The sequence below is a fragment of the Salvelinus fontinalis genome, chromosome 29 (assembly GCF_029448725.1).
Source record: "Salvelinus fontinalis isolate EN_2023a chromosome 29, ASM2944872v1, whole genome shotgun sequence".
Lineage (NCBI taxonomy): Eukaryota > Metazoa > Chordata > Actinopteri > Salmoniformes > Salmonidae > Salvelinus > Salvelinus fontinalis.
Window position 1 is genome coordinate 8,254,211 of NC_074693.1, and position 12,723 is coordinate 8,266,933.

The 12,723-nt window shown below is 46.2% G+C and overlaps 1 protein-coding gene and 1 pseudogene across 2 annotated transcripts; one reads left to right on the forward strand and one right to left on the reverse strand.

Moving 5' to 3' along the window:
- Window positions 1-1,568: 1,568 nt before the first annotated feature.
- Window positions 1,569-6,852, reverse strand: thg1l (tRNA-histidine guanylyltransferase 1-like). 2 transcript variants are annotated; one of them, XM_055888172.1, is made up of 7 exons: window positions 6,634-6,852; window positions 5,511-5,711; window positions 4,547-4,723; window positions 3,552-3,721; window positions 3,341-3,429; window positions 2,965-3,072; window positions 1,569-2,034 (listed from the first exon to the last, which is right to left on the reverse strand). In XM_055888172.1, the coding sequence occupies exons 2-7, from the start codon at window positions 5,702-5,704 to the stop codon at window positions 1,873-1,875; spliced, it is 900 nt and encodes a 299-aa protein (XP_055744147.1). In that variant the 5' UTR covers window positions 5,705-5,711; window positions 6,634-6,852; the 3' UTR covers window positions 1,569-1,872. The 2 variants fall into 2 exon arrangements, with proteins under 2 accessions (XP_055744147.1, XP_055744148.1); XM_055888173.1 differs by having other exon boundaries at window positions 6,748-6,848.
- Window positions 6,840-12,408, forward strand: LOC129827387 (U7 snRNA-associated Sm-like protein LSm11; annotated as a pseudogene).
- Window positions 12,409-12,723: the final 315 nt, after the last annotated feature.

Genomic DNA, 12,723 nt, shown 5'->3' on the forward strand with positions numbered 1-12,723 from the left:
TCCAGGTGACTACCTCATGAAGCTGGTTGAGCGAATGCCAAGAGTGTGCAAAGCTGTCATCAAGGCAAATATACTATAAAATATATTTTGATTTGTTTAACACTTCTTTGGTTACTAACACTAGTTTGGAACTCGGTAGTGAGTGTTGCAACCGAGGACAGACGATTTATATGCGCTATGCGCTTCAGCACTCTGCGGTCCCGTTTGGTGAGCTTGTGTGGCTTACCTTTTTACAGCTAAGTCATTGTCGCTCCTAGAAGTTTCCACTTCACAACAACAGCACTTACAGTTGACCGGGGCAGCTCTAGCAGGGCAGAAATTTTACGAACGGACTTGTTGGAAAGGTGGCATCCTATGATGGTGCCAAGTTGAAAGTCACTGAGTTCTTCAGTAAGGCCATTCTACTGACAATATTTCTCTATGGAGATTGCATGGCTGTGTGCTCGATTTTATACACCTGTCAGGTGTGGCTGAATTAGCCGAATCCACTACTTTGAAGGGATGTCCACATACTGTTGTATATATAGTGTATCATAAGTTGAAACGTCTTTCCTACCTACCGGCTACCGATGTCAAAAAGTGGGTAAAGGACGTATACCTGCATATAGCCTCCACTACACCACCGGCCCTTTCTTTTTTACAAAAAGTGCACTTTCATACATGAGTGCGCTGGTGCTATGGTTGCTGTCCTTTCAGCATCACGAGCCTGAATGCCTAGGTTCAATAGATTCGCCACTGCGCAAATGTCTATAATAGATAGAAAGACCTAGAATTTCACCCTGTCTCCCCTTTACTAATAGTGAGCCCGCAACTTCCCAACATTTTCCCTCAACCTTCCCTACCAGCGAGTCAAGGATATTCAGACAATGTTTGAGTATTTCTTTCAGTGAAAGACAGTAATGTCACGAGTAAAGTCAGAATCCCAGGTTTAAATAGGTCATAGGCTATTAATATTTCAAAAAGGAGTGTATATATATTTGGCCTGGCGAAATGCTTTTATGGCTGACTGAATGGAAGCTGATAATGAGTTTTTTACTCCACTGGTCTGGGGAAGAAATTACGAGTCCTCAATATCTGATACCGAGATATTCAATATGTGGTCTCGAGACCGAGTACTACAACACTGGTGCACTGCCTTTGCCCAGGGCCATATGGCTGTTGGCACCCGGGGTGATAGTTATTGCCAGCACAGGTAGTTTCTGGGCAGAGCGGCAGGTAGTGTTCAGTACAGCATGCCATGACCATGCTGGGGTTGGCACCATTTCTGGGCAGAGATTGTAGTGGAGGGCAATCTGGTTTATGTAGGACTACTGTACCAGCATTGTGTATGGTGATACCGTACCTGAGAAACTAGGTTCCATCTTGTTTTTGCTATCCCACCTAAAGCGATAACATGGTCGGCACAACTAGTATACATTTATCAGCCACTGTAAATCAGAGTGTGTAGAGAGAGAGAGAAGAGAATCAGACAGATCTCTATGTGATTAACTTGCACATGCCCACACACCCAACAGTAAGCCTACTAGTTTATGATGATATATGCCAGCATCACCACCGGAAAAACAATCAACAGTACATATTCTCTTGGTTTAATGGTTCCAGACATAAAAAGAGCGGCTGTATTTAATCACAGTAAAATATTTGGATAGAGCACATGAGCAAAGAGAATGATGGTGTGGAGTTATGAAAGACCTCTTGTTTCACTGCCACCGTCGACAGTGTGTTCCAGTTGGTGATTAACAGTATCTGTCCATGCAGAGTGAGAGCTCTCAACCCTCTCCATCCCACAGCAGGAGCATTTGGGAGTACGAAGAACCCCCCTAGACTCTGTCCATGTTCAACGTTATCCACAAAGGGCTGGTGTCCGTCAGCTCAGCAGTTGTCGTCTTCTAGAATGTTGGGGTGTTCCTCCCAGAACTGGTTCCCTATGACGTCACAGACGTGGGCACTGACACGCCTCCTGGTGCGTGTCACTAGCACCTCCTCCCCCGCCTCGTTGGGGAGCGTCACGCTCTTGGTCACTGTTTCTTCCAGCTGGGACAGAGGGATGAAGGAAGGGGGTTAAGATGAAGGAAGGGGGTTAATAATTATTATGTATTATGATGGTTAACCCTATTTCACACGTAATATACAGGTGTGAATTGTATAAGCCTAACCCTTCATATCCCCCAGACACCCTTGGAGTGAGCCATTATTGACGGCGACTCTGGAGCAATTAGGGTTAAGTGCCTTGCTCAAGGGCACGTCGACAGATTTTCACCTAGTCATCTTGGTGATTAGAACCTCAAGATTTCAGTTACAGGCCCAACACTCTTAACCGCTAGAATACCTAACGCCCTCACACACACCAGCCTGTGTTTTTTATGAATGTATCTGAAATGGCATCCAATTGTCTATATAGTGCACTACCTCAGACAAGAGGCTCTATATAGTGCACTACCTCAGACAAGAGGCTCTATATAGTGCACTACCTCAGACAAGAGGCTCTATATAGTGCACTACCTCAGACAAGAGGCTCTATATAGTGCACTACCTCAGACAAGAGGCTCTATATAGTGCACTACCTCAGACAAGAGGCTCTATATAGTGCACTACCTCAGACAAGAGGCTCTATATAGTGCACTACCTCAGACAAGAGGCTCTATATAGTGCACTACCTCAGACAAGAGGCTCTATATAGTGCACTACCTCAGACAAGAGGCTCTATATAGTGCACTACCTCAGACAAGAGGCTCTATATAGTGCACTACCTCAGACAAGAGGCTCTATATAGTGCACTACCTCAGACAAGAGGCTCTATATAGTGCACTACCTCAGACAAGAGGCTCTATATAGTGCACTACCTCAGACAAGAGGCTCTATATAGTGCACTACCTCAGACAAGAGGCTCTATATAGTGCACTACCTCAGACAAGAGGCTCTATATAGGGGATAGGGTGCATTACGGACAACCTGAGTTCTCACCTTCTCCCAGATGAGGGCTGTTCCTTTCCTGTGGACCAGAGGCTCCTTGTTGTAATTGATATTAAACTCAGAAAACATGATCTCATTCTTATCTGCTGCCAACGTTCCCTGGGAGAGAGAGACATACGTCACAGAGATGTGATTATGTATCTACAGGTCTTTGTAAATGGAACGGTTAACTGTGAGGTAGATTTCAGTGAAAGTAAACAACATGAAGTAGTCATCCATTCTAAAGCTACTATCATAATAATTATAGTTCTGACTAACAAGCAGATGCCCCTTAGCCAATTACACACCTCAAAAAGAACAGATATTTGAAGACTGTGACACACCCCCACACCTGTAATTATGCTAATCTCACTGGAGTAACTCTCACCTTTAGTCGGTCCTCTGCCTGTGTAGTGGTGAGTCCGCCTTTCTGCACCAACGTCCAAAACACTGTGTTATACAGGTTGTTGACGTGACCTGGCGAACACACACACCATTATGAAAGAGAAGCAGAAATGTGGAAGAAAATCTACTGTATTCAAAGCATACACACACAGGATAATGTATTGGGGGATAGGAGTGTGTGTGTGTGTATTTACAGTCAGCCTGCCTCCAGCTGAGGTAGTCCCGGAGGTTGCGGTTGCTAGGATACAGAACCACCCGCCCGTCAAACCCCGGGGGGTAAAGAAGGGGCTGGTCTCCGAAGTAGTTCCTCCAGTAGAACACATAGGAAGAGGAGAACTGGGACGCGACATGGGTCATCAGCTTACTGGAGGGGGAGGAGGAAGGAGAGTGGGAGGAGACGAGAAAAGTGTCACTCAAATGCAATAAACATTTCTTGTGTGTGTGTCTGTGTGGTTGGCGAGTGTCGTGGTTGGCGAGTGTCTGTGTGGTTGGCGAGTGTCTGTGTGGTTGGCGAGTGTCTGTGTGGTTGGCGAGTGTCTGTGTGGTTGGCGAGTGTCTGTGTGGTTGGCGAGTGTCTGTGTGGTTGGGGAGTGTCTGTGTGGTTGGGGAGTGTCTGTGTGGTTGGGGAGTGTCTGTGTGGTTGGGGAGTGTCTGTGTGGTTGGGGAGTGTCTGTGTGGTTGGGGAGTGTCTGTGTGGTTGGGGAGTGTCTGTGTGGTTGGGGAGTGTCTGTGTGGTTGGGGAGTGTCTGTGTGGTTGGCGAGTGTCTGTGTGGTTGGCGAGTGTCTGTGTGGTTGGCGAGTGTCTGTGTGGTTGGCGAGTGTCTGTGTGGTTGGCGAGTGTCTGTGTGGTTGGGGAGTGTCTGTGTGGTTGGGGAGTGTCTGTGTGGTTGGGGAGTGTCTGTGTGGTTGGGGAGTGTCTGTGTGGTTGGGGAGTGTCTGTGTGGTTGGGGAGTGTCTGTGTGGTTGGGGAGTGTCTGTGTGGTTGGGGAGTGTCTGTGTGGTTGGGGAGTGTCTGTGTGGTTGGGGAGTGTCTGTGTGGTTGGGGAGTGTCTGTGTGGTTGGGGAGTGTCTGTGTGGTTGGGGAGTGTCTGTGTGGTTGGGGAGTGTCTGTGTGATTGGGGAGTGTCTGTGTGGTTGGGGAGTGTCTGTGTGACAGTGTGTGTGTGTCTCTGTACATGTGTGTTATTACCTGGCTCTCCTCTTGAACCAGTTGGAGGTCCTCTTGAAGACGAAGCTGAACTCGTCACTCTGTCCGTAGGAGATGATGATGTCATCCAGGTCCTCCATGACAGACCTGGCGCTGCACGTCATCAGACCCAGAGCTCTGTCGTCGTTGGGCTTCAGGAAGTTGTGCTGCTCTGCAAACCTACAGCAACACAGGGTCAGTCAGTGGGTCAGTCAGTCGGTGGGTCAGTCTGGGGACTGACCCACCGGTGGGTCAGACAGTCGGTGGGTCAGACAGTCGGTGGGTCAGACAGTCGGTGGGTCAGACAGTCGGTGGGTCAGACAGTCGGTGGGTCAGACAGTCGGTGGGTCAGACAGTCAGTGGGTCAGTCAGTGGGTCAGTCAGTCAGTCAGTGGGTCAGTCAGTCAGTCAGTGGGTCAGTCAGTCAGTCAGTGGGTCAGTCAGTCAGTCAGTGGGTCAGTCAGTCAGTCAGTGGGTCAGTCAGTCAGTGGGTCAGTCAGTGGGTCGAGTTACAGATACTAACACACTAGTGGTAATTTGCCACCTGGCTTGTCATTCAGGTCCCCCAGTCCACTTCAAGGGTGCGTCTCAATAATAAAATAAATTGTTCCCGTCCTGCTTGGTCACTAAACAAATGACTGTGAAATGCGACAGGATGGTAACGATTTTCTCCACATATTTAATCTGCAGACCATTCAGTGCAGAAGAGAGGAGAGGATGCCACTACAGATACTCTCTGGAGCTACAGATACACCCCCTGCTATTCTCTGGAGCTACAGATACACCCCCTGCTATTCTCTGGAGCTACAGATACACCCCCTGCTATTCTCTGGAGCTACAGATACACCCCCTGCTATTCTCTGGAGCTACAGATACACCCCCTGCTATTCTCTGGAGCTACAGATACACCCCCTGCTATTCGCTGGAGCTACAGATACACCCCCTGCTATACTCTGGAGCTACTTACTTGTGGAAGTTCCTTCCATCCAACCGCACCACGATGTAACAGTTTTTCAGACAGGTGTCGTCTGTCTCGAAGTTACGGACGTACTCAAACTTGCTCTTGGCCATTCTGGAGCTGCTGGTGAAAACCCTGGCTACTGGTCGAAGGATGCACGTCTTGATGCCTCCTGGTAATCTACACGGCACTGGACCAAACATGAGGGTTCTGTGTGAAAGGACAGACCAGATCAAATCAAAGTAGGTTCTGTTGGAAAAGAAGTGGCAGCACTAGGTTGGCTGTGGTCTTCATGTCTGAAATTCTGCTCTCCTTTAGACTCAGAGCATTTCTTATAATTCTGTACAGAAATTCAAGACACTCCATTTACTATGATGTTAAGTTTCGTTTGGTATGTATTCATCTGTCCATCATCCATTTCATGTTACAAATTACAATTCGTATGATATTTAACGATTTGCAATAATACAATATGCTACGAATTTCCAAATTATACAATATGTTACAAATCACAATTTGTTGTGGTTAACATTAGCTAGGAGGCTAACGTTAGCAAGCTGGCCAACTATAGCCAGGCTAGGGGTTAAGGTGAGGTTACGGTTAGGGGAAGGGTGGGCTAACATGCTAAGTAGTTAAAATTAGTAAGTATTTGCAAAGTATATATATATATATATATATATATATATATATATATATATATATATATATATATATATATATAAAACCATTATTTAACTAAGCAAGTGAGTTAAGAACAAATTCGTATTTACAATGACAGCCTACCCCACCAAACCCTAACCCGCACGACGCTGGGCCAATTGTGCACCGCCCTATGGGACTGCCAATCACGGCCCGTTCTGAAACAGCCTGGAATCGAACCAGGGTCTGTAGTGATGCCTCTAGCACTGATACGCAGTGCCTTTGATCGCTGCGCCACAATTAGCTAAAATTATCCATTCGAGATTCAAACAAGCATTTTTTCGTTTACTACCCATCCACCCTGACCAACCAACGTAATTTCGTTTTTACATTAAGTAGACTTCTGTTTTATGTAACACGTTACACTAATTTGACCATCCCTGATGTTACGCTTAGTCTATAAAATCAGCTGACAGGCTAGCTAGCTACTTACAAATTATTGGCATCATCTTCGGTTCATGATGAATACTTCCTTAAAACAATGCTATAATTTAGTTTACTTTAGTTGAATCTATGTAAGTGATGCTATTGTCGAGGCAAGGCTTACATTTTTATTTAAATTTTACTGTGAGAATGTATCGGGCAAATAAGAGTACACATGTTGTTTTCGCCAGTGGGTGCAACCCAGTCCGTCCACCAAATAAGTCCTACTAAAACAGATACTGCGTATTTCTTGTTCCGGGACAGTATCTCATCTACGATCTCAAAAAACAAAAAAACAAAACAAAAACGAACATAAATAGTTTTTGTTGTAGTTGTTGATTGTTATTTAGCTGGGTTCCTGGACATAATTTAATCTAAAAAACAATAAAAACAAAGATTACAGACGACTAATATACAAATCTGCTTCATAGTACTTCAGCGCCCTCTCCTGGTGAAAATTAAGAAATGTCTGCGGTTGTTTCAAAAATGGAGGAGAGGGAAAGAATAGGAGATAAACACCAGAAATGTAAAGAATCAGAAAAGAAAGAAAGAGAGAGGATCAACAAGTGGATGTGTTTCAGATACAACGGAACATACGGCAGAAGAAGAAGATATCGTGGCAAAGTTGGACGTCACCTCCGATAGATTTGATCCACTCCTGGAGCACTACTCCCCTGCAGCGCCTCTTCCATACCCCAACGTGAAGTTCTCCAACAACATAGCCGAGTATGAGCGCTTTCAGAAGGGGGGCCGGGGCCGCGCCAAGCGGAGAAAAACGTGGAGAGAAAACGGAGGAAATCCAGGAAAGGTGTAGCGGATCCGGAGAGGATAGAGAAACTGAAGAGGATGATGGTGAACAACCCGATAGAGGGAGAGGAGGGTACCAGCGGCACTGCCCGGCGTTGAAGAATGCACAAGAATGTTCTGACAAGGATGCTAAGTATGGCGTGAATTATTTCTAGCTTTTGTAGGCTTGCTTTGAATCATTTCGTTTTTGATGGTGGTGGTGTCAGAACAAAACATTACCTCTTTCATTCATATTTTACTTATCTGATCGTTGTCTCATATTGCCACATATATAAAAGCTAATTAAAACTCTATATTGATATGTGGGGCATTATTGATGTGTCAAACTTGTGATTGACAGCCAGGTGAATTCTATTTCATGTCTACTTTCTGTTTACACAGTCCATACAGGAAGCCCTCTGAGGGAGCTGTACTGCTGCGTGGAGGAGAGGATAAGGGTGAAAGTTCACATCAGAACCTTTAAGGGGCTCCGTGGTGTGTGTTCTGGCTTCATAGTGGCCTTCGACAAGTTCTGGAACTTGGTCAGAGCTCACCCCCTTCCCTTACCCGTCCTTCCCTCGCCCTTACCCATCCTTCCCTCACCCTTACCCGTCCTTCCCTCACCCTTACCCGTCCTTCCCTCACCCTTACCCGTCCTTCCCTCACCCTTACCCATGCCCTCCACCGCCTCTTGACAGGTGGCTTGCAGACTAGACTGTAGTCTGATGTAAGACGGTGCCCACATCATTGTCCTCACTCTCACCCCTCTCTCTCTCCGGCGATGGTAGATGAGACCTACAGGGAAGCTCTCTACCACGAGAAGGCCCTCACTGTCACACTTGTAGGTCTGGCTGCCAATGAAGGGCTCTGATCCTCTAGTCTAGTGGTACATTCTAGAGAGTAGGGTGTTGTTTTGGATGCAGGCTATGACATATCCAGATCATGTGCCACCCACTAAAAAAGGTACAGCCATTTTCATTCTCTGCAATCAGAAAACAAACTCATAAGCTGTCGCAAAGACGCTTTTAACCTCTTTGTCTCCCCTCTCCTTCTGTAGCTCTCTGACAAGCTGAAACTCTAAGAGAGTGCGGCTCTGAGAGAATGTGAGAAGAAGAAGCAGATAGGAAAGCTGAACCTCCCCAGGGTTCCAAACTCAAATCAGAGACAGCAGATGAGGGGACCCCAATAGAGGGGACCAGAGGGCAGTGGATCCCCAATTTCCGAGGACCACAGTGGGGCCACCAGTGGGTGATGACCCAGGGGCCACAGGCCATCCCTAGATGGCGTAGAAGTCGGACGTGTGTGTTTGTCTTTGTCTTATCCCGTGTAAATAGCAGTTTTTTTTCTTGTATATATCTTATTCTCACGTTCTATCTACGAACTAAATATACTTTGCTGCAACCCGCCTCACCCAATGTGGTACAGATCTGCTATTGTATTCCTTATAACTGGAACCTCCATCAGCAGTTAGCCAGCTAACTAGCTACTAGTCTTTGTTAGCCACGGCTAGCGGTCTTAACCTTTAGCTCGGTCACCAGCCAGCCTTAGCTTGGAGAATACCTGCCAGTCTGCACAGCGTGATATCAACCCAGAGCATATCTGACTGCTTCTCTCTACCACATCACCGGATTCCTGCTGCTCTGGATCATTACACCGGATCATCGCAGCTAGCTAGCTGCAAACGAGTGGCTACTGTTAGCTAACGCCTCTGTCCCGAAGCAAGCACCAGTTAGCCTTGAGCTAGCCTCGAGCTAGTCCCATATAACAGCTAATTCTAGGGCTACAATACCTCTTTTGCCAATTGGTCTGGACCCTTTATTGTCGACAGGGAGCCCCGCCTATCCATCACGACTGGACTGCCGACGTGATCGTCCGATGTGGTCTCAACAGGCTATTCTGTTACGATGTCGCCGAAGAACCATCTGCTATCCCCGGCCCGCTAGCTTTCTGAACGCTGTTCGCCTAGCATAGTAGTGACTACCGAACGGCACCCTGACTCACCTATTGCTGCTCTTTTGACCCTATGATCACTCGGCTACACAGCTGATGCCCCCTGGACTGTTTCAATAACACGGTACCTCGGTACCATACGGTCCTGTATGTACCTAACTGACCCGCTCTGCCCATCATCACCATTTACCCGTTGTTGTCTTAGCTCTCCTGATCAACACCTGTGATTGCTTTATGCCTCTCTCTAATGTCAATATGCCTTGCCTACTGCTGTCTTGGCTAGTTCTTATTCTTTTATTTCACTGTAGAGCCCCCAGTACCACTCAATATGCCATAGATAGCTCTTTTGTCCCACCCCACACACATGTGGAGACCTCACCTGGCTTAATTGGGGCCTCCAGAGATGAAACCTCTCTCATCGTCACTCAACGCCTAGGTTTACCTCCACTGTACTCACATCCTACCATCCCATTATCTGTACATTATGCCCTGAATCTATTCTATGCCCAGAAATCTGCTCCTTTAATTCTCTGTTCCCAACACACTAGACGACCAGTTCTTATAGCCTTTAGCCGTACCCTTATCCTACTCCTCCTCTGTTCCTCTGGTGATGTAGAGGTTAACCCAGGCCCTGGAGCCCCCAGTTCCACTCCTATTCCCCAGGCGCTATCATTTATTGGCATCTGTAACCGTAAAAGCCTTGGTCTCATGCATGTTAACATCAGCAGCCTCCTCCCTAAGTTTGTTTTATTCACTGCTTTAGCACACTCCGCCAACCCGGATATTCTAGCCGTGTCTGAATCCTGTCTTAGGAAGACCACCAAAAATTCAGAAATCTCCATTCCGAACTACAACATTTTCAGACAAGATAGAACGGCCAAAGGGGGCGGTGTTGCAATCTACTGCAAAGATAGCCTGCAGAGTTCTGTCCTACTATCCAGGTCTGTACCCAAGCAATTTGAACTTCTACTTTTAAAAATCCACCTCTCTAAAAACAAGTCTCTCACCGTTGCCGCCTGCTATAGACCACCCTCTGCCCCCAGCTGTGCTCTGGACACCCCATCTATCTTCAGAGCTCGTACTGTTAGGTGACCTAAACTGGGATATGCTTAACACCCCGGCCGTCCTACAATCTAAGCTAGATGCCCTCAATCTCACACAAATGATCAAGGAACCTACCAGGTACAATCCTAAATCCGTAAACACGGGCACCGTCATAGATATCATCCTAACCAACTTGCCCTCTAAATACACCTCTGCTGTTTTCAACCAAGATCTCAGCGATCACTGCCTCATTGCCTGCATCCGTAATGGGTCAGCAGTCAAACAACCTTCCCTCATCACTGTCAAACGCTCCCATTCTGTATACATCCTGCCTTTCTTTGGACACTGTGTTAACAAACCTCCAGACGAGCTTCAATGCCATACAACACTCCTTTCATGGCCTCCAACTGCTTTTAAATGCAAGTAAAACTAAATGCATGCTCTTCAACCGATCGCTTCCTGCACCCGCCCGTCCGGCTAGCATCCGGCTAGCATCACTACTCTGGATGGTTTTGACTTAGAATATGTTGACAACTACAAATACCTAGGTGTCTGGTTAGACTAAACTCTCCTTCCAGACTCACATTAAGCATCTCCAATCCAAAATTACATCTAGAATCGACTTCCTATTTCGCAACAAAGCCTCCTTCACTCACGCTGCTAAACATACCCTCGTAAAACTGACTATCCTACCGTTCCTTGACTTTGGCGATGTAATTTACAAAATAGCCTCCAACACTCTACTCAGCAAATTGGATGTAGTCTATCACAGTGCTGCCCGTTTTGTCACCAAAGCCCCATATACTACCCACCACTGCGACCTGTATGCTCTCGTTGGAGGGCCCTCGCTTCATATTCGTTGCCAAATCCACTGGCTCTATAAGTCTTTGCCAGGTAAAGCCCCACCTTATCTCAGCTCACTCGTCATCATAGCAACACCCACCCATAGCACGCGCTCCAGCAGCACTGAGCATCACCAAAGCCAACTCCTCATTTGGCCGCCTTTCCTTCCAGTTCTCTGAGAATGACTGGAACGAATTGGAAAAATCACTGAAGCTGGAGACATATCTCCCTCACTAACTTTAAGCATCAGCTGTCAGAGCAGCTTACCGATCATTGCACCTGTACATAGCCCATCCAACCAACTACCTACCTCATCCCCATGTTATTTTGTTGTTGTTGCTCTTTTGCACCCCAGTATCTCTACATGCACATCTATCCCTCCAGTGTTAATGCTAAATTGTAATTATTTCGCCACTATGGCATTTTTATTGCCTTCCCTCCCTAATCTTACTACATTTGCACACACTGTGTATAGATTTTTCTGTTGTGTTATTGATTGTACGTTTGTTTATCCCATGTGTAACTCTGTGTTGTTGTTTTTTGTCGCACTGCTTTGCTTTATCTTGACCAGGTCGCAGTTGTAAAGGAGAACTTGTTCTCAATTGGCCTACATGGTTATATAAAGGTGAAAAAAAATAAAAAATAAGACCCAGGGGTCAAATGTTAAAGGTCAGGAATCAGGGACCGAGGGGCCCCAGAGAAGATGATCCCAGAAGAAAGTGTCCCAGCACTACGGGAGGGTTCACACGCACCATGTCAACCAGCTCTTCATACGGGGAGAGAACGTGCTTCTAGTCAACCTACAACCACTCTGAACCTGTTGTGTATTTTATCCAGCAGGGGTGGCAACCTAGCCTGGAACTGGAAGCCAATCGGTTTCTGCTCTCTTGCCAACTCCTTATGGAGTTTCCATGCCTAACATGAGCAGAAGCAGACAGACTGGCACCCGGGCTAGTGGTAAATCTCCAGGGAAGTTACTTGATCAGAAGGTGCAACAAGCTGAAGCTTTACCAAGACTGACCCATCAATACCTACTACAGTATCTACACTGGTTTAGACCAACAAGGAGTGAACCATGAAGTCTCACTGCTACTGTATATCATATTGATATGTATTCTCTGCTTTATGCAAACAATAAGAAATAAAACAAATTACCAAGCTGTTTTCCCTTGTCTGTCTTCTCATCTGGTCTTTGCCTCTGGGTCATATGAAACACAGTATTGGAATGCAGGCATGGAGTGCACCACTATAAATAACCACCAGAGAGCAGTGTAGACTCATTCTAAGTAATAAAAAACTGATGTACATAAATCATTGTGAAAAACAAGTCTAAAAGTATTCATATAACTAAAGATACATTTAATTTCACATTATCCTGATATAGTGAGGATCAAAATGATAGCCTAACCCAATGACTGTCGTAATTTAAAATAAATAAATATGCAGATTATAATGTCAATGCAGAAAACCCATATAA

Excerpts from the sequence above, each read along its gene's own strand:
- thg1l (XM_055888172.1), bottom strand. The coding sequence starts at position 5,704 with ATGTTTGGTCCAGTGCCGTGTAGATTACCAGGAGGCATCAAGACGTGC. Across the intron at positions 3,430-3,551 it reads CAGCTGGAGGCAGGCTGACT|GTCACGTCAACAACCTGTAT; the intron begins GTAAATACACAC and ends TGTGTTCGCCAG. Across the intron at positions 3,073-3,340 it reads AGGCAGAGGACCGACTAAAG|GGAACGTTGGCAGCAGATAA; the intron begins GTGAGAGTTACT and ends TCTCTCTCCCAG.